General features: G+C 55.7%; 2 protein-coding genes across 5 annotated transcripts; one reads left to right on the top strand and one right to left on the bottom strand.

Moving 5' to 3' along the window:
• Nucleotides 1–3,762: 3,762 nt before the first annotated feature.
• Nucleotides 3,763–11,182, bottom strand: PSMD13 (proteasome 26S subunit, non-ATPase 13). Its single transcript, XM_054634538.2, has 13 exons — nt 10,963–11,182; nt 10,630–10,708; nt 9,976–10,010; nt 9,824–9,879; nt 9,431–9,474; nt 9,148–9,234; nt 8,057–8,228; nt 7,462–7,541; nt 7,254–7,379; nt 6,698–6,760; nt 5,901–5,981; nt 5,149–5,265; nt 3,763–4,424 (listed from the first exon to the last, which is right to left on the bottom strand). Exons 1-13 carry the CDS (start codon nt 11,055–11,057, stop codon nt 4,329–4,331), a joined length of 1,131 nt encoding a protein of 376 aa, XP_054490513.1. The 5' UTR covers nt 11,058–11,182; the 3' UTR covers nt 3,763–4,328.
• Nucleotides 11,183–11,204: 22 nt separating this feature from the next.
• Nucleotides 11,205–16,457, top strand: SIRT3 (sirtuin 3). 4 transcript variants are annotated; one of them, XM_054635040.2, is made up of 8 exons: nt 11,205–11,339; nt 11,505–11,610; nt 12,786–12,977; nt 13,275–13,507; nt 13,625–13,725; nt 13,974–14,135; nt 14,456–14,665; nt 15,942–16,457. In XM_054635040.2, exons 3-8 carry the CDS (start codon nt 12,931–12,933, stop codon nt 15,960–15,962), a joined length of 774 nt encoding a protein of 257 aa, XP_054491015.2. In that variant the 5' UTR covers nt 11,205–11,339; nt 11,505–11,610; nt 12,786–12,930; the 3' UTR covers nt 15,963–16,457. The 4 variants fall into 4 exon arrangements, with proteins under 4 accessions (XP_054491015.2, XP_077035823.1, XP_077035822.1 ...); XM_077179708.1 differs by having other exon boundaries at nt 11,206–11,434; nt 15,603–16,457; XM_077179707.1 differs by having other exon boundaries at nt 11,206–11,434.
• The last annotated feature ends 185 nt before the right edge of the window (nt 16,458–16,642 follow it).

Consider the following 16,642-nt stretch of genomic DNA (forward strand, 5'->3'; position numbering starts at 1 on the left):
ATCCTGGACACGCAGGTGTTTGTCCAGCTGAGCTGAGTGCCCGCGGAGGGAGCGCGGCACTCCTGGGGCTGCCCTGTGCCTGGGGAGGAGGAACTGAAAGAGGAAAACCGAGTCAGATGAGTTGTGATCCCAAAGCCGCTGGCAGAGAGCCGGGTTAGCAGCACACCCCACTGACCTCCCGTGCCCCCAGCCACGCTCTGACCCTTTCCCTTGCCTGTTTCCAGGGAGAACAAAAATTCCATCTGGACTTTGGCTTTGGCATGCTTTTCCCAGCCCCTTCCAGCTGGTGCCATCCTGGTGGGTCAGGGATCCACGGCTGGAGCTGCAGCCAGACACCACCGGCTGCTCTGAGCAGTGCTCACCAGGATCCAGCACTTACAGGATTGGCTCAACACATCTGTCCTGTGCTGTAAATCCATGGAAAAGCCCCCTGGAGCCTGGCTGGGTCAGTCCTGCAGCTGCCAATGCCCCAGGGATGTCTTACGGCATCCCAAGCCTGAGCAGTAACACTTGCTCCCAGCTCTACTCCTTTGGTATTCCAGGGTCTAATCCCAACTGGGCCCCAGCAGGATTCATTTCCCCTTTGGTTGGTTCCTCACAACCAGCTGCTGATTCCAGCACAGGCTGAGTCAGTGGCAAGGGCAGGGATATCCATCCCCTGGGCATCCGTAGGGGTTCTGGGGCACTGGAGTCCCCCTCCAGCAGCCACCAGCACACAGGGACAAGGTGTTCCTTCCCCAGCTGATCCCAGTGGCACACACCCCACTCCCTTCCCTTTATCAGAGGAATTTGGAAATAGCCCTTTCCATAAAGTCCTTTCTCACTGAATAGTGTTTTGAGTCTTATAAAGGTTATAAAAGCCCACAGAAAAGGAGGTCCAAGGAGAGAGGAGTTCTGCTCCAAACGAAGAGTTTTGCTCTAAGGGAAAAGGCCCCTCCAAGAGGTCTCTGCTCCCCAGCAGAGTGTCTCAGTGTCCCCCTGTGCTGGCTGGGGACAGTCTTTGGTCTCAGAGTCCTGGGCAGTGCTAAGGGGAAAAAATCCCAAAACAATTAAGGGTAGAAAAACTAAGCAGAGAGCGACATGGGCAAACCTGTCTGTGTCAGGCTGTTCCTCCCTGTGCCCCTGGAGCTGTGCCAAGGAGTGACAGGGGAGTGGTGGCAGCAGTGACAGTGACAAGCTGGGCAGCTGCAGAGCGAGGAGGAGCAGTGGGATCACCCTGAGAGCGCCATGAGGGGTTTCCAGAAGGGCTCCCAGCTCCTGGCAGCAGCACTCCGGATCAGCCGGGTTTCCCGGGCACAGCTCCGCTCCCACCCCCCCGAGCACCCGCTCTCTCCTGGTGTGAGTATTCTGGGGGGCTGAAAAAGTGGGAGCAGCCCGCATGGAGGGGCCCAAACCCTCTGTGTCCGGGCCAAATTGTTTTGGAAGGGGGGTGGAAGCAAAGGGGGAAGGGGAGGAAAAGAAGGAATGAGCCCTCAAGCTCCAGCCCACATCCCCAGTGTCCATGCCCTGCTCCCCCTGCCCCCCAGCTCCTGCTTTTGTTTGGTTTTGTCCTTTCAGCCCCTTTTTTAACCTTTGAGGTTTGGGGATCCCCTGCAGCCCAGGGCAAGGGGCAGCAGTGACACTGGTGGTCCCTCGGGCCCAGACCCAGACCCTGGCCCCCTATCCTGGGACAGACCCCACGGGACAGGAGCTGCTGTCACCGCAGAGCCCAAGGTTCCTCTGACGGCCCCCCACAACAGTGGGGACAGTCCCCCCCAAACCAGACCCTCCCAGGCTGGGTGAAACAAGCTGGGAAAATGAGCTTTCCCCCAAAATCCTGCCTGATTCCCCCTTCGCCCCTTTATTTGGGGTTTTCCCTCTGCTGCCTTTCCAAGGTCTTCAAGAAAGGAGCTGCAGGAGCCTGGAGAGGCTTTTTCCAAGCAAATAAATCAAAGGAAGGTGCCAGTGTGGGAGGTTAATGCTGTCCTGGCTGCACTGGGGAAATGAGGGGCTGCTGCTGGCTGCAATTCCCATCCCAAAGTCACCTGAAAGTCAGGAACACTGCAGGCCCCGGCCACAGCCTCAAGGTCATGCACTGCTCCAGTGTCCCAGAGGAACAAACCTGGAGAGCACCAGCTCCATCCACTGCCAGTGGGAACAGCTCTGCTCCCCACAGCTCCCTCCACAGCCCCAGGGCAGGTGCCAAGGCCTGGGAAGAGCACAGGGAAGCCAGCTGGGTGTGGTGTTGGATGGCAGCAGTGCAGCCATTTCGGGAGCCCTGTGTGCTACGGCCGTGGTGCATCCATGCCACTGATTCCTGCTCTTTGTCCCCCTCAGGAACAAGCTGTGGCCTTCAGCCTGATGTTCTCGTCCTTCATGCTGCCCACAGCCTGGGTCCTGAGCAACATCTACAACTACAGGAGCAGGCCTGAGTGAGGAGTGGCAGGAGCAGCCGGATCCCTGCTGAGAGCATCCCCAGGGAAGAGGCCTCGGGACAGAGCCTCGCCGGGATGGAACCCCCTGAACCTGCTCATTAAAATCCACCTTTGCATCCAACAAGGGCTCATTGGGTTTGCTCCATCCTGTAGGGAAGGAACCAGAGCTGTGCCCGCTGCCCTGATGGCAGCACTCCCTCGAGGGCTGCCAGCAGGTCCCAATGGGAAGGCACATTCCCTCTGGAACCTCTAACACCTGAAGCACTGTGTGCACCCAGTCACCTCTCCCAGCACAAGCAGGGAAGCCATTCCAAAGTAAATTCCTGGCAGGAAAACACCCAAAGGCTGGAAATAACATTAAAAGGGTGCCACGGGCTGGGGGCTGCATGCCTGCCCACTCCCTGCCCTGCAGGAAGGGCCTCTCCACCCACCACATCCCAAATTACCTGTGCCAGGGAAGCAGCCAGCACGTGGAAGGTTTGGGCAGCGAGGGTACTTCCAGGTGTCTTGGAAAAGCCTCTGGAGCTGTCATGGTTCCACAGATCTGACCTTCATTCCCAGGGGCTGCTCAGAGCTTCACAGCCAGGAGAGTGCTCCCACAGCATGGGAGATGTTGGAATGCTCCTGGGAGAAGGTGGTACTGCTTCCCACAGCGACATTCTGGGTTTTGGATGCTGATCTCAAGCAACAGCAGACCCGCAATTCAATGACTCCAGTGGAGTTTCCTTTATTCCCTGAAGTGTAGTGACAGCCCTGGGAATGAGGGTGAGATCTGACATAGCACTGGGAAGGAGACTGTGCTCCTTTAAGCCTTCTCCTGTCCTCAGCTATGAAATAAAGGAAATATTTTCCTGATTGGAACACCTACTTCTTCCACACCCTCTCCTGAAGTCAGTAAAAGTGGCACCAGGAGTAAGCCTTGGATGACAGGATGCAGCAGGAATTGGGCAAGTCAAACCAAGTGGGTGGGTAGGGAAGAGGCAGGCAGTGGGCACTGAACAACCCATCCAGGAGGGAATTTCAGCCAGTAGGGCCTGGAGAGCAGCAGGAGGAAGGTGAGCAGGGACAGACTCCAGCAATTCCATTTTGTCCTGTTTTCCAAAGTTTGTCTCCCTTGTGTGAGGCATCTCTGCACAATGCTCCCTTCTTTCTCTTGCTAGATTAATACCCTCAGTCAAGGCAGGAAAAGCACAAAAATTCCAGCAATGCCATTTGTTGATAACACCAGAGAACCAAACTGGTGAGGAAAGCTCCTGAATCCCAGGAGTGGCAAGACCTGACCATGGAAACCTGTTTTTAAAGGAATCATCAGCAGCTCAGCTGCCAGGGATGGAGATGACACAGAATTCCCAAAAGGGAAGGCAGAGACGTTTATTCCGGCAATGCCGCTGCACCTCACCTGAGCACAAAGCGTTGGTGAAAGACACCCACCCCTCACGTGTATGGACACACCCACTAACCAGGAATCCCGGGAAAACCCTTGGATGGAGCAAACACTCCCTCTGCTGCAGATGAGGAGGGGCGGAGGGAAGCAGGGCCAGGGGAGGAAGAGGATTTGGGGAAGAAGATTTGGGGAATGCTGCCTCAGGCTGCTGCAGGGGCAGGGGGAGAGGGCAGCAGGACAGGCTGTGTTCCCTAAGGCCAAGACCCCTTGGATCCTGCACTAGGATCCCACCCTCCTGCAGCAGCTGGAGGCAGGAGGGATCAGGAGTGATCCATCCCCCCAGAGCCACTCCTGCCAGCAGAGGGAAAGCTTGGCTCGAGCACCAAAGGGTCACACAGCAAAAGGCCACATCCTCCTGCTCGCCACATCCCAGGCTGCTCCTGCTCTGCCCACCCACCCCTCCAAGGATTCAGTACAGTCTGTGCTCTGAGTGCTGCTGGCCTCAGGAGCAGCAGGAATCTCTCTCTCCTCTATGTCAGGATGTCGTGGGCTTGGTGCTCCACCAGCATCTCCATGCTCCGCACGTCCGTGCACCAGAACTCCAGGCGATCCTTCATCCCCTTGATCTGCAAGGCAAGGCCACAGGGACAGAGTGCCTCAGCTCCTGGGAATGTCCATAGGCTCCTTCTCACACCTGAGAGCTCAAACCATCCCTCAGAGCCCCATTCACTGAGAAAGGGAGATGCCCCATCCCTGGAAGTGTTCCAGGCCAGGCTGGATGGGGCTTGGAACAACCTGGTCTAGCGGAAGGTGTCCCTGCCCATGGATGGGCTTTAAGGTCCCTCCCAACCCAAACCATCCTGGGATTCTGGGATTAACAGCTTCTAGCAGCACATCAGTAAGGAAGGGTTAAACTGAAATGCACCAAAGCATTTCAGTCTGCAGCTGGAATTCCAGGCACTCATTTTGGGTTTGAAGGTAGACGCCTTGCACAGTCTCCTTAAGTGTTACAAGGATGAACCTGAGAAGCTCAACAGCTCCATTATATCCTGGACTTCTTTCTTCCCAAGAGGAATGTGCCTCCTACATCCCCAAAACTCCCAGAGGTTGTTTCATGCATTTAGGAATGAGGCCTGGATCCTTCTGGAAAACACAGCCATGGATTCTGTGTTCCATGGTGTTTGCATGGCTTTCACAAGGGAGGTGCCAGCCCTGTCCTGTCCCACCTCCTGGAAGGTTTCTGGGTGAAACACCCCAGGGGCAAAGCCAAGCCCCCAAGGAGGCTCATTCCCAAGCCATGACTCATCCCAGGTCACCTCACCCAGCCCAGCTGGAGCTGGTGGCCATTACCTGCTGCAGGTCCAGCACCCGTGGCTGCACCCATGTCATGTGCACCCTCTTGTCCACTTCATCAATGCTGCCCTTCACCAGCCCCACTGAGAGCGCCTTCATCACCAGCAGCTCCACCTGGGAACACAGATAATCCTGGGAAATTACCCAGATCACCCCATTTTCCCCCTGAGTTGAATAAAACTTGGCATCTTCACATGAGATCCCCTCAGAATCCAGGGCAGCAGCTCTCACAGCTGCCCCCTTTCAGGTGACAGAACCTCAGCAAAAAGGAATTCTCCCTAAAACTGGATTTTAGGGGGTTTTAGTTCTTTTTCCCCTAAAAAACTAGAGTTATTTTCTTTTCTCTGAAATCCAAGGAAGAGCAAGGCATTTAGAAAAAGCCAAAAAGCCCCAACTGTCCCCAGGAGCAGGTGGGAGTTGGTCTCTTCTCCAAGGGAGCAAATGACAGGACAAAAGGAAATTGCACCAGGGGAGGTTCAGGTTGAACATCAGGAAGAATTTCTCCATGGGAAGGGCTGTCAGGCATTGGAAAGGGCTGCCCAGGGAGGTGTTGAAGTCCCCATCCCTGGAGGTGTCCAAGGAATGACTGGATGTGGCACTCAGCGCTCCAGGCGCAGGTTGGGCTTGATGATCTCAGAGCTTTTTTCCAGCCTAAATGATTCTGGGATTCTGTGTGGTTCAGGTCTATCCAGGCACTCTCAGAGCTCCAGAACCTGGACATTACCAAGGGTGTCTAACCCCAAGCTCACCTCGTTGACGGTGACTTTGGCACTCTTGGCAATCTCCTCGAAGGTGAGCTGGCGGTGGTTGGCCGGGCGGGTGAAAGTCATCTGGATCCAGGGAAAAAAACAAAAAAAAAAAACAACCCCCAGAGGGCTTTAGGGATTCCCACAGCTCACAGAGCCTCCCTCAAACTGCCCTGCCAAGTCTCACTTGGCACTGGCAACTGCATTTCTCATGTTTAATCAAAATAAGTCAAGCAAGAATGTTTTACATTAGCATGGTGACAACAGAGCCTTCCAGTGACAGGAAGGGACTGTTTCAGGCTATCCATCAGGGAAAGGACCCTCAGACCTTGGGAAACAAAAATGTTGAACTCTGTTCTAAAAGCCTTTTTTTATCCTGGAACATACTGCAGACACCATCCCTGAAGGATTGCTCTCCCCCTCCTCCATACCACAGAATGAACATCTTCCACTATGCCAGGCTGCTTCAAGCCCTGTCCAACCTGGCCTTGGACACTTCCAGGGATCCAGGGGCAGGCACAGCTTCTCTGGGCACCTGTGCCAGGGCCTCAGCACCCCCACAGGGAAGAATTTCTTCCCAATATCCCACCTAACCTTCTGTCAGAGCAGCCATTCCCCCTTGTCCTGGCACTCCACACAAGAGCCCCCCTGGAGTTAGGGACAAGCAGCCCAGCACGAGGTGTTTTCCCTCATGGCACCTGCTTGTGGCTCCATCTACAGGTCAAATCCATACTGAACTTCCTGTATCCAGGAGTTCCTGCGGGTGGGTGACCAGACACACTGAGCACATCCCAGCTCACCTCCATGAGACACAACAGCTGGATCTTCTGCAGCAGGAGCGCTTCATTGGCAGCCAGGTCAGGCTGTGAGGGGAGAAAAGGCACCAAATCAGGTCAGGATTACATTTTCTCCTCATCCTGGCGCAGAACAGCGTTACATACAGGAATAAATCCCTGAGATGGTTCATTTAAAAGGAAGGAGGCCACCACAGCCCACCCACCAGCCAGGAATGGTTGCAGAAAACAATCCAAGTGCCACTGACCTCACAAATCCACTGCTAAGCCAGTGATTCCTGCTGTAGCCAGTGCAAGTAACATTCAACATCACCGTTTCCCCCCACAGTTCCCAGAACAGGAGTGAAAACCACCGTTTTCCACTGGAAGCACTCCAGAGGGAAGCCAAAAGAAAACTAATTATGTGTATCGAGATGGAATAACCACTCCTAGGCTCTGACCAGAACTGTACCAGTGCTCCAGAGCCAGGAATGAGGCAAAGCTGATTAAGAAAAAGCCCACAGACTCCAAGTGTCAGGTGGAACTCCCAAGCCTGGGCCTTGAGCAGTCCCAGAGCCCTCACCTGCTGCCCCCAGGCCGACTTGAGGGCCTGGAAGGTCTCCACGTTGCCGCTGTTGAAGGCGAAGAGGGTGTCAATGAGCCACTGCCTGTCTGTGCTGCGCAGGGACTCCAGCACGGGGTGCATCAGCTGCAGGGACAGGCAGGGGGCTGTCAGAAGGGGAACACCAGCTCCTGGGGCTCCAGGGATGAAGGGATGTGGCACCACTCACCAGCTCCCCAAAGTTGTAGACGCCTTCTCCCAGCAGCCCGGCCAGCCCCAGGGTGAAGGCTCTCTCCTGCTGCTCTGATACTGGGGAAAAAAAAACAAAACCACAAACCAAAAATAATTTGGATGAAAAAAATACCCACACCAAAACCATTAGAGATAAAAAAAATATCCTAATAAAAAATAATTGGGATGGGAAAAAAGCAAAGCTAAAAATAATTTGGATAAAGCACCACTTAAAGCTCCATTGAGCCCTCCCTCACGTACATTAAACTATTCCCAGCCCTCATCTTCCTCCACACCATCTGAAATTCAGGAGCCTGCAGCAACCACAGCACAAAAGGGCTCCTTTTTGAATCTAGAGTGAAGATTTTTGGGAATTGGAACAAACTTGTCCTTCTGGCAGGAGCATTCTCCCTTTTCCCCCAGTGCAACCCAGGAGCAGCTCCTCGGGGGTCACTCCTCAGTCCAGCCACACCTCGGATCCAGCACAGCACAGCCAAAACGACACGGAGGGAAAACCTCAGCCAGGGCACTTATCTGGGCTGGAGGGATGAGGCAGAGCGTGGAAGGTGGGATTTCCCCTGGGGAGGAGTTACCTGGCAGGTCCTTGACCTCGATGCAGCCCAGGAAGCGCAGTGCATCCTTGTAGTAGGCGGCGTGGTTGCCCACGGTCTGGTAGTACTTGCTGGAGAGGTCGTAGAAGCGGCTGTGCACTGATGTCACCCCAGGGAGGGTGTTCAGCATCTCCTCCACCTCCTCAATGGTCTCCTGGGAAGGACAAGACCTGCCTCTTACAGCTCCCAGCTCTGAGGATGGCAGCCTTCCTGAGGGATCCCAGGTGACATCCCAGCCAAAGCCACCATGGCTCCCACACCCTTCCCTGTGGGGGTGCTGAGGCCCTGGCACAGGGTGCCCAGAAGGCTGCGACTGATCCACCCCTGGAAGTGTCCAATGCCAGGGTGGAGCAACCTGGGATAGTGGAAGGTGTCCCTGCCAATGACTGGGTGATCTTCAAGGTCCTTTCCAACCCAAACCCATCCCTCAGCACTTGCTCTAAGAGAACCAAAGCTGCCTCGTGTTGCTATGATATTTTCTGAAAAATCCCTTTGCCAGGATTTTTCTCCTGAGAAGCTGAAAAGCCTCAGAGGAAAAGAAAAACAATAATTATCTTCTGCTGTGGAATGCAACAGGTGCATCTTTGATCGGGCCATGTTGGTTGTTTCTAATTAATGGCCAATCACAGTCAGCTGGCTCAGACTCTCTGAAAGTCACGAGCTTTTGTTATTCATTCTTTTCTATTCCTTTCAAGCCTTCTGATGAAATCCTTTCTTCTATGCTTTTAGTATAGTTCTAATATATAATTTTCTTTTAATATAATATATATAATAAAATAATAAATCAGCCTTTGGAAATATGGAGTCAAGATTCTTATCTCTTCCCTTGTCCTAGGACCCCGACAAACACAACCACAGCCCTGCCTGAAAAACACCATTTTGGGTTTAAAAGATGGTTTTAAAACCAGCCAAGGATGACAAACCCCATGTGCTTTGCTCAGGCAACAACACCACAGGTCACCATGAGCAGCTCCCACGTCCTGGTGAGCTCAAAAGCCCCTCAGGGCCGGGAGCTGGGATAACCAAGGAACATCATAGCACCCCAAAACTCCCTATCCCAGGCTGCCCCTCACCTTGGTGACCTGCAGGTCCCCGATGTTGAGCTTGAGGGCCCCGATGGCTGTTTTGCACAGGATCACGGCCTCGTCGCTGCTCTTCACCTGCAGGGACACAGGGACCTGTTCAGTGTCACCTGCAGCCAGGTGTGCTCCAGGGGCTGGGTAAATGTCACTTGTGACATATTCCTGCATTCAAATCCCCGTGGAAAGGTGCTGCTCTCCAGCACAGGTGACACACATGCCAGTGACTCTTGGCCTGCTCGGAGGCGAAACTCACCAAGAGCAACTTCCAACATACCTTTTCCCGGGTCTTCTCCAGAAAAGTCAGGGCCACATTAGGATCTGGAGTAGAGAGAAAAACAGATTTAAATGAGCAGCTCTCATGGAGCTAAACCTCACCTACCAAGCCACCTTTGACAGGATTCCTGATGGCTGGGATATGGGTTTTCCATGGTGTACCCTCAGCCTGCAGCAGTTACTGCCAGGTAAGCTGGGCTTTTCCTCACCAACCACCTCTCCAGGGAAGCTGTGGACTTCCTACTCCAGGAATCAACAACAACTTAAGCTTTCTAAGCCAACACTTTCCCTTCCCAACACAGCAGAAGCACAACAACTTCCCATCCAAGACTGACCCATCCCTGGCCACCTTCCAGAGGTCACAACAGGACAGGGAAGAGGAGAGGACACGCACCTGTCATCTGCCGGACCACGTGCAGGATAATCTCCACCAGGGACAGAGGGTTCACCCTGCAGAGAGCAGCTCAGAGTCAGCACCTCCCCAAGTGGCCCCCCAAGCCCCCCAGGTGACCCCCAAGCCCCCCCAGGTGACTCCCAGTGACTCACCTGTGCTCAAACTCGCTGATGAAGTTCTCATAGAGCTGCAGGGACAAGGACAAGGACACTCAGGGCAAAGGACACCCCAGTTCAGAGCTCCTCACCATTATTTCCTCTCTATTCCAGCTCATTTGAACATTCCTGGAAGTGCTGGACAGGGCTGCGAGCCAACTGGGCTAGTGGAAGGTGTCCCTTCCAAGGAGGGTGGAACATGATGATCCTCAAGGTCTCTTCCAACCCACACCATTCAAATCCCTCAATCCTATGATTTTTCCAGAAAATCGGGCATCCCATACAGAAATTCCAGCACTGCTCAAAACCCAGAACTGCTCATTTTATCTAATTCTATCCCCACAAACTTCTTTCAGTGACCACTCATCCTGCACTTGCAAACCTCTTGCTAAAATACGTAATGAAAAAAAAATCTCCCTACAGCTCCCAAAAATAAAAATTTTAGGTGAGTGAGGTCAAGAATCACTTTGAAGCTTCTGAACCCGAGATGTTTAACTTCAGTAGAATTCCCACGCAGTCACCAGTGCAAACACCCCAAGAGCCGAACCCACCTAAGTCAGTAACTCTCCAAGAGAATTAGGAAAGAGAGAAGCCGCAGGCTGAGTTTTTCCTGGTACAAAAAGCCAGGAAAGCCGGGAAGAGTCCGCTCACCTTGATGAGCCCATCTCCCTGGGCGAAGCAGGGGTCCTGCACGAAGTCCAGCACCTGCAGAGTGAGCTGGTGCCACAGCCTGGGGACACAGAACAGCCCCGTTAGCCCAAGGCCGCCGAACCGAGCCACAACCCGGGCCGTGCCGAGCCGGGTCTGATGAGGGCGCGGACCGGGGGCGAACCGGGGGCTGGGACCCCCTGGCAGGGGCAAACCCCGCCGGAGTCACCTCCCGGGCGGCTAAAGGGACGCGGGCCCAGCCGGGTCCCTCAGCCGAAGGGAGGAGGGCAGCGGGACCCGGGACGGGCGATTCCCCCGCACCCCGTCCCCGCTCACTTCTTGTTGTAGAGCTCCTCGAGGCGGTGCCACACGGCGGCCTGGCCCGGCCCCGCGCTCTGGCTCTGCTGCAGGAAGCCCGGCACGTCCTTCATGGCGGCGGCAGCGGCGGGGCCCGGACGGGGCCGGGGCCGGGTCGGGGCCGGACGGGAGCGGAGCGAGGAGGCCGCGCCGTCCCCGCGGTGCGCACTCACTTCCGGCCGCGCGGGGCCCGCCGGGTACCGTAACGCCCCGCGCCCGCCGCCGCCGCGCACTCGCTCCGCGCCGCTCCCGCCGCGCCCCGCGGTCGCCACGGCAACGCCGCCCCGCCGCCGACCCCCGGGCCTTCCCCCGCCGCCTCTCCCCGCGCCCGCCCCGCCGGAACCACCCCGGGCGGGGTGAGCGGCGGCGGGCGGCGGGAGCGCGGGCGCGCGTGCTCGCGGCAGTGCGGTAGCGGCGATGGAGCGCGGGGCGCGGGCGCTGCTGGCGGCCGGTGAGCGCCGGGGCCGGGGGGAACCCCGGGAGCCCCGGGCCGCCCCCAGCACCGCTCTGCTCTCTTGCAGCATGGAGGAGCCTGTGGGAGCGCGGGCCCTGCCATGGCGGCAGCGCGGCACGGGCCGCCCGGTGCGGCGGGCACGGGAAGGGGCCGGCCGGCGGCGGAGCCGGGAGGTAGGTGGGCAATGCCCGGCTGGGGGCTGGAGCATCCCTGCGGGAACGGGAGCACGGGAATCGGTGCTAAGATGGGATGTGCTCCCGTGATGGAGGGTGTCCCGTCCCCGTCTAAGCAGGGTCATCACTCTGGGAGCCAGGGCTGGCCTGGGAGCCCGGAGATTCCAGGGATCTGCTAGGGAAAGCTCAGTGGTTTTCCAAGAATGTGAGTTCAGCTCCCCGGGAACCCAGTCTGACAGGGCAGAGCCGTATTGTGACAGCAGAGAAAAGCAGTGCGGTGTCACATCCCTGGCAAGGCGCTGTGAAAGCAGGGTAAGGCAGAGCCACATCCCTGTGACAGCAGGGAAAGGCAGTGCATGGCATCTCCCTTAGGAAGTCAGTGTCACACATCCAGGGAAGGCAGTGTTACATCCCTTGGAAGGCAGAGCCACGTCCCTGTGACAGCAGGCTAAGGCAGTGCAGTGTCACATCCCTGGGAAAGCAATGTCGTGTCCCTGGAAAGGAACAGTCACATCCCAAGGCAGGCAGAGCTGACCACCCTGAGGCCTGGAAACACTTCCAGCTCTGTCCTTGCTCCTCGGGCTTGCCAAGCTTTCCTGGCTCTCCCCATGCCTGCTCTGGACTGTGCACAATGCCCTGCTCCAGCAGCACTAATTTACTGGGAGAAGCTGTTCCCTGCTGCTAATGACTGTTCCCAGATGATAATGACTGTTCCCAGCCCAGCTGGGCACAGGGCTGTGATTCCTTTGGACAAGGACACACGGAGCCCAAGGGGGGAATGGGGACTGGACAGTGTCTGTGCTCACCTGGGCAGGGTGACACATCACACCCTGAGAGAAACTTGTTGATCTCAGGACACAGCAGGGTCTCCTGGATCCCAGAGAAGTGTAAATCAACACTGAGACTGGTGATTCCCTGTGGGTCCAGCCTTGTGTCTATCCCTATCCAAAAAAAACCCTCGCAGGAATATTGGTGATTTGGTATTTTAGATCCACATAAGGAGTTGCTGAGGGATGTATCTGCTCCAGGGTTTGGATCTAACAGCCAGGCTTTCTCCTAGTGAAGCCCAAGCACAATCCTGCCCAGAGAAGAGCTTTCTGTGGAATTTTGGGGTGATTTTCTCCCCCCTGAGCCAAAGTCACTCTCAGTGCTATGCTTCCCCCTGTGCCAAGCAGGATCCAAGGCTCCAGGCCCTTCTGTGTGAGTGCAGCTGCCAGAGCCATTTTGGGCAGGTGGGGAGGTGACAAGGGGAAGGAGAAGCTCACCTTGAAGGACGTGGCCGAGCTGCTCCGGAAGAAGGAATGTCAGCGCGTGGTGGTGATGGCCGGCGCCGGGATCAGCACGCCCAGTGGCATCCCAGACTTCAGGTGAGGCCTCTGTGTCCTTGGAGAGCTGAGGTCTTGTCCATGGAAAGGGTGATTAAATATTGGATGGGGCTGCCCAGGGAGGTGCTGGAGTCACCATCCCTGGAGGTGTGTGAGGAACGATGGGACGTGACACTCACGTGGATATGGCACGCGTGCTCTTGTTGACAAGGTGATGATGAACCACAGGCTGGACAGGTTGATGCTCTTGGAGGTCTCTTCCAACCTCATTGATCCTGGGATTCTGTCTCCAACCCAGGTCCCACTGCAGCCCCTCTCAGCTGCCTCCTGTCCCTGCAGGTCCCCCGGGAGCGGCCTGTACAGCAACCTGGAGCAGTATGACATCCCCTACCCCGAGGCCATCTTTGAGCTGGGGTATTTCTTTGTCAACCCCAAGCCCTTCTTCATCCTGGCCAAGGAGCTCTATCCTGGAAACTACCGTCCCAATTCCGCCCACTATTTCCTCCGGCTGCTGCACGACAAGGGGCTGCTCCTGCGCCTCTACACCCAGAACATTGATGGGCTGGAGAGAGGTGAGCTCCCTCTTCCCAGCTTCAGCAGCAGCACCAGGAGCTGAGGGGAGAAGCAGGACTGGGGAGATGCACAGAGGGATGCTCTGGCTCAGTCCTTTCCCACACACTGTATTCCAGTGGCTGGGATCCCTCCTGACAGGCTGGTGGAAGCCCATGGCACCTTTGCCACTGCCACCTGTACAGTGTGTCAGAGGAACTTCCCTGGAGAGGACTTCAGGGTGAGTGGGCCCAGCCGGGCATCAACACAATTAACACAAGGAGGCATTAATTATTACAGCAATGGCAGGTCCAAACCCGTTCTTTTGCCCTCGGGGACAAGAGGTTTGTGGAGGGGACCAGGTTTGGGGTTGGGTGTCGCTCTGAGGACAGGTGGTGGCTCTGAAGCCCTGTGACAGGCAGGTTTGGGTCTCTCCTTTCAGGGGGTCAGGCTCCCTGTGACAGGCAGTGTTGGGGTCTCTCCTTTCAGGGAGATGTCATGGGGGACAGGATCCCTCGCTGCCCTGTCTGCACCGGAGTTGTCAAGCCTGACATCGTGTTCTTCGGCGAGCAGCTCCCACAGCGCTTCCTCCTGCACCTCGCAGACTTCCCCATGGCAGACCTGCTCTTCATCATCGGGACATCCCTGGAGGTCTGGCAATAAGGGAAACCCATGGGAAAAACTCACATGGAAAACAGGGCCTGAAGGGACTCCAGAGGGGAGAGAGGGCTTAGAGAAGGCGAGAAAATGGGTTAGGGAGGTGAAATTTGAGGTGGAGGATAAGAAATAGGGTGGAGGTGCTCTGAGAGACCCTCTGAAAACCAGGTGACACCTGGAGAACTGAGGAAAGGCCACCAGGTAACTGGTGACACTGTGACCTGTTCAGAGCCAGGGTGGCTGAGCAGTTCCAAGCTCAGAGTACGGGGAACAGGTGCCCCTGGCAGGGTGACTGTCCCTGTGTCCCCCCCCAGGTGGAGCCCTTTGCCAGCCTCGCAGGGGCCGTGCGCAGCTCCGTGCCGCGGGTGCTCATCAACCGGGAGCTGGTGGGGCCCTTTGCGTGGCAGCAGCGCCACAACGACGTGGCCCAGCTCGGGGACGTGGTCAGCGGCGTCGAGAGGCTGGTGGAGCTGCTGGGCTGGAAGGAGGAGATGCAAACGCTGATGCAGAAGGAGAAAGAGAAGGTGGGAAGAGGCTCACACCCCCAGCTCCCCCCCTCAGCCCGTGTTCCCTGTGCTGGAATTTTGCACAGGAGCGGGTTTGTGCTTGCTGGGGTCACATTGCACAGAAAAGTGCAAAAGAAGCTCCATTCCAACCCAAACCTGAGTGCTGTTTCACAACCAGTGTGCCAGGGCAGAGCCCTGTGGGCTGAATGTGTCTGTGGGAAGACATGGATCTGCCAGTCCCAGATGAGTTAGGAACATGGAAAAGGACAGGATTTGGGCTGAAAGCAGTGACCCTCTCAGGGACTGAGAAGCTTCCAGTTACATCACCTGGTGTGTGATTTGTTCTCAGACAAACCCTGTCGCTGTAGCTGGAGGTGCAGATTCCAGGGGTGGGAGTAACCAGACAGGAACTGCCCTTGGCCAGCAGTGCTGGGCTGGGAGGCAGCAGAGCCTCAACACTCAACTGGCATGTTCCACAAGGGAGCACTTCCCTCAGCTCTGAGGGGCTGGAAACTCTCACTTCTACAGTCCCTGCATAGCTGTGCTTCCACTTCCAGAGGTTCCTCTGGAGCAATAAGTGTGGGAGAAAGGCAAAGGAGGCTCCATTGTGCTGAGACCCAAACAATACTACTGTGGCTGGACAGGGAGTGGGGTTCCAGCTCCTGTTCCACTTGGCAGTGATGAATCCTTAAATCGACTTTTTTTCCCCACCATTCTCACATCTGTAACCTTCTGGGATCTTCAGGAGTGAGAAATTGCAGGGGAACAAGTTCGTAATTACTTGGAGCTCGGTGCTGATGTTAATTACATTCCTTTAGACCACTGGGAGGTTTTTTCCACATTTGACATCAAACACAGATGGTGTTTTTTAGGCATACATTGTCCAAACGTGACTTCATAAAATCTGGCTTCAAGATTCCAATTGTAACATCCAGGTTGTTCTTACTTCCCTCAGATTATGCAGCAGGAATGAGCAGGAATTCTTAGCCTTTTTGCCAAGTTTTTCATTTTTCAGTACCAACATTCTGGGGACCAGCCAACCCTTGGCTTGATGCTTGCACTGCTCTGAATCCCTGAGGGATAATGCTGATGCAACAGTGATGGAGGAAAACCAGTTGCTTGGAGCAACATGGACTAGTACAAAGTGTCCCTGTCCATGGCCAGGAGTGGGACTCGATGAGCTTTAAGGTCCCTTGCAGGCCAAACCATCCTGGGATTCCAGGATTCTGTGGGGATGGTGCTGAGGCTGGAATGTTGGATTCTCCCTGGCAAGCACTGTGGTCTCTGTTTCCAGCTGGATGCCAAGGACAAGTAGGAGGGTGCTCCTGTCAACCCTCAGCACATCACTTGAGGATCTCCAGCCATGAGTGTCACCAGCAAGTGTCCGAGGGCCTGGGGGCTCATGCCAGCACACCCAACGAGCTCTGTGGCTGCAGTTGGCTGTTTGGATCTCCCTCCTTCCAAGCCATCCATGCCAGAGCCCCTCAGAGGCCCTGGTTTCATGGAGCAGGAGCTGGAATGCCATGAAGGTCAGGCCAGGACAGCCTGGAGAGTGTTTTCCAGCTCCCACTGGGCTGAGCATCCAGTTCCTGTCACAGCTCCTCCCCAGCCACTGTTCCCTTGGCTGTGATCCTCAGCTGCTGCAGGCTGTGTTTAGTCTTCCATAAAATTTCTGCTAATCAAGGGACAAGCCAGGGGCGGGGGGGAGCTGCCTCCCCATTCCCATTCCAGATCAAGCTGCTGGGGAATTTTTGAATCACTGGAGTGTTAATTATTTAATAATAAAGAGATAATTCATTTCTGGATGTCACCTGAGGGGTTTTCTGTAAAGTCATATCTGTCCCCACCACTGTTTCTTTCACCTGCTTTTTGGTACCTTTTTTCCTCTCACACAAGTGCCTTTCCCTGCTGTGGATGCCATCCTGGGGGGTGGCAGTGTCACAGGGCTGCAGCCACGTCCTGCTCTGTCCCACACCTGCCACAACACAATGCAGA

The sequence above is a fragment of the Agelaius phoeniceus genome, chromosome 6, assembly GCF_051311805.1.
Source record: "Agelaius phoeniceus isolate bAgePho1 chromosome 6, bAgePho1.hap1, whole genome shotgun sequence".
NCBI lineage: Eukaryota > Metazoa > Chordata > Aves > Passeriformes > Icteridae > Agelaius > Agelaius phoeniceus.

Excerpts from the sequence above, each read along its gene's own strand:
- SIRT3 (XM_077179707.1), top strand. The coding sequence starts at position 11,401 with ATGGAGCGCGGGGCGCGGGCGCTGCTGGCGGCCG. Across the intron at positions 12,978-13,274 it reads AGTGGCATCCCAGACTTCAG|GTCCCCCGGGAGCGGCCTGT; the intron begins GTGAGGCCTCTG and ends CTGTCCCTGCAG. Across the intron at positions 14,666-15,941 it reads TGCAGAAGGAGAAAGAGAAG|CTGGATGCCAAGGACAAGTA; the intron begins GTGGGAAGAGGC and ends CTCTGTTTCCAG.
- PSMD13 (XM_054634538.2), bottom strand. The coding sequence starts at position 11,057 with ATGAAGGACGTGCCGGGCTTCCTGCAGCAGAGCCAGAGCGCGGGGCCG. Across the intron at positions 5,266-5,900 it reads CCAAAGTCACCGTCAACGAG|GTGGAGCTGCTGGTGATGAA; the intron begins GTGAGCTTGGGG and ends CTGTGTTCCCAG. Across the intron at positions 4,425-5,148 it reads GGGTGCTGGACCTGCAGCAG|ATCAAGGGGATGAAGGATCG; the intron begins GTAATGGCCACC and ends CTTGCCTTGCAG.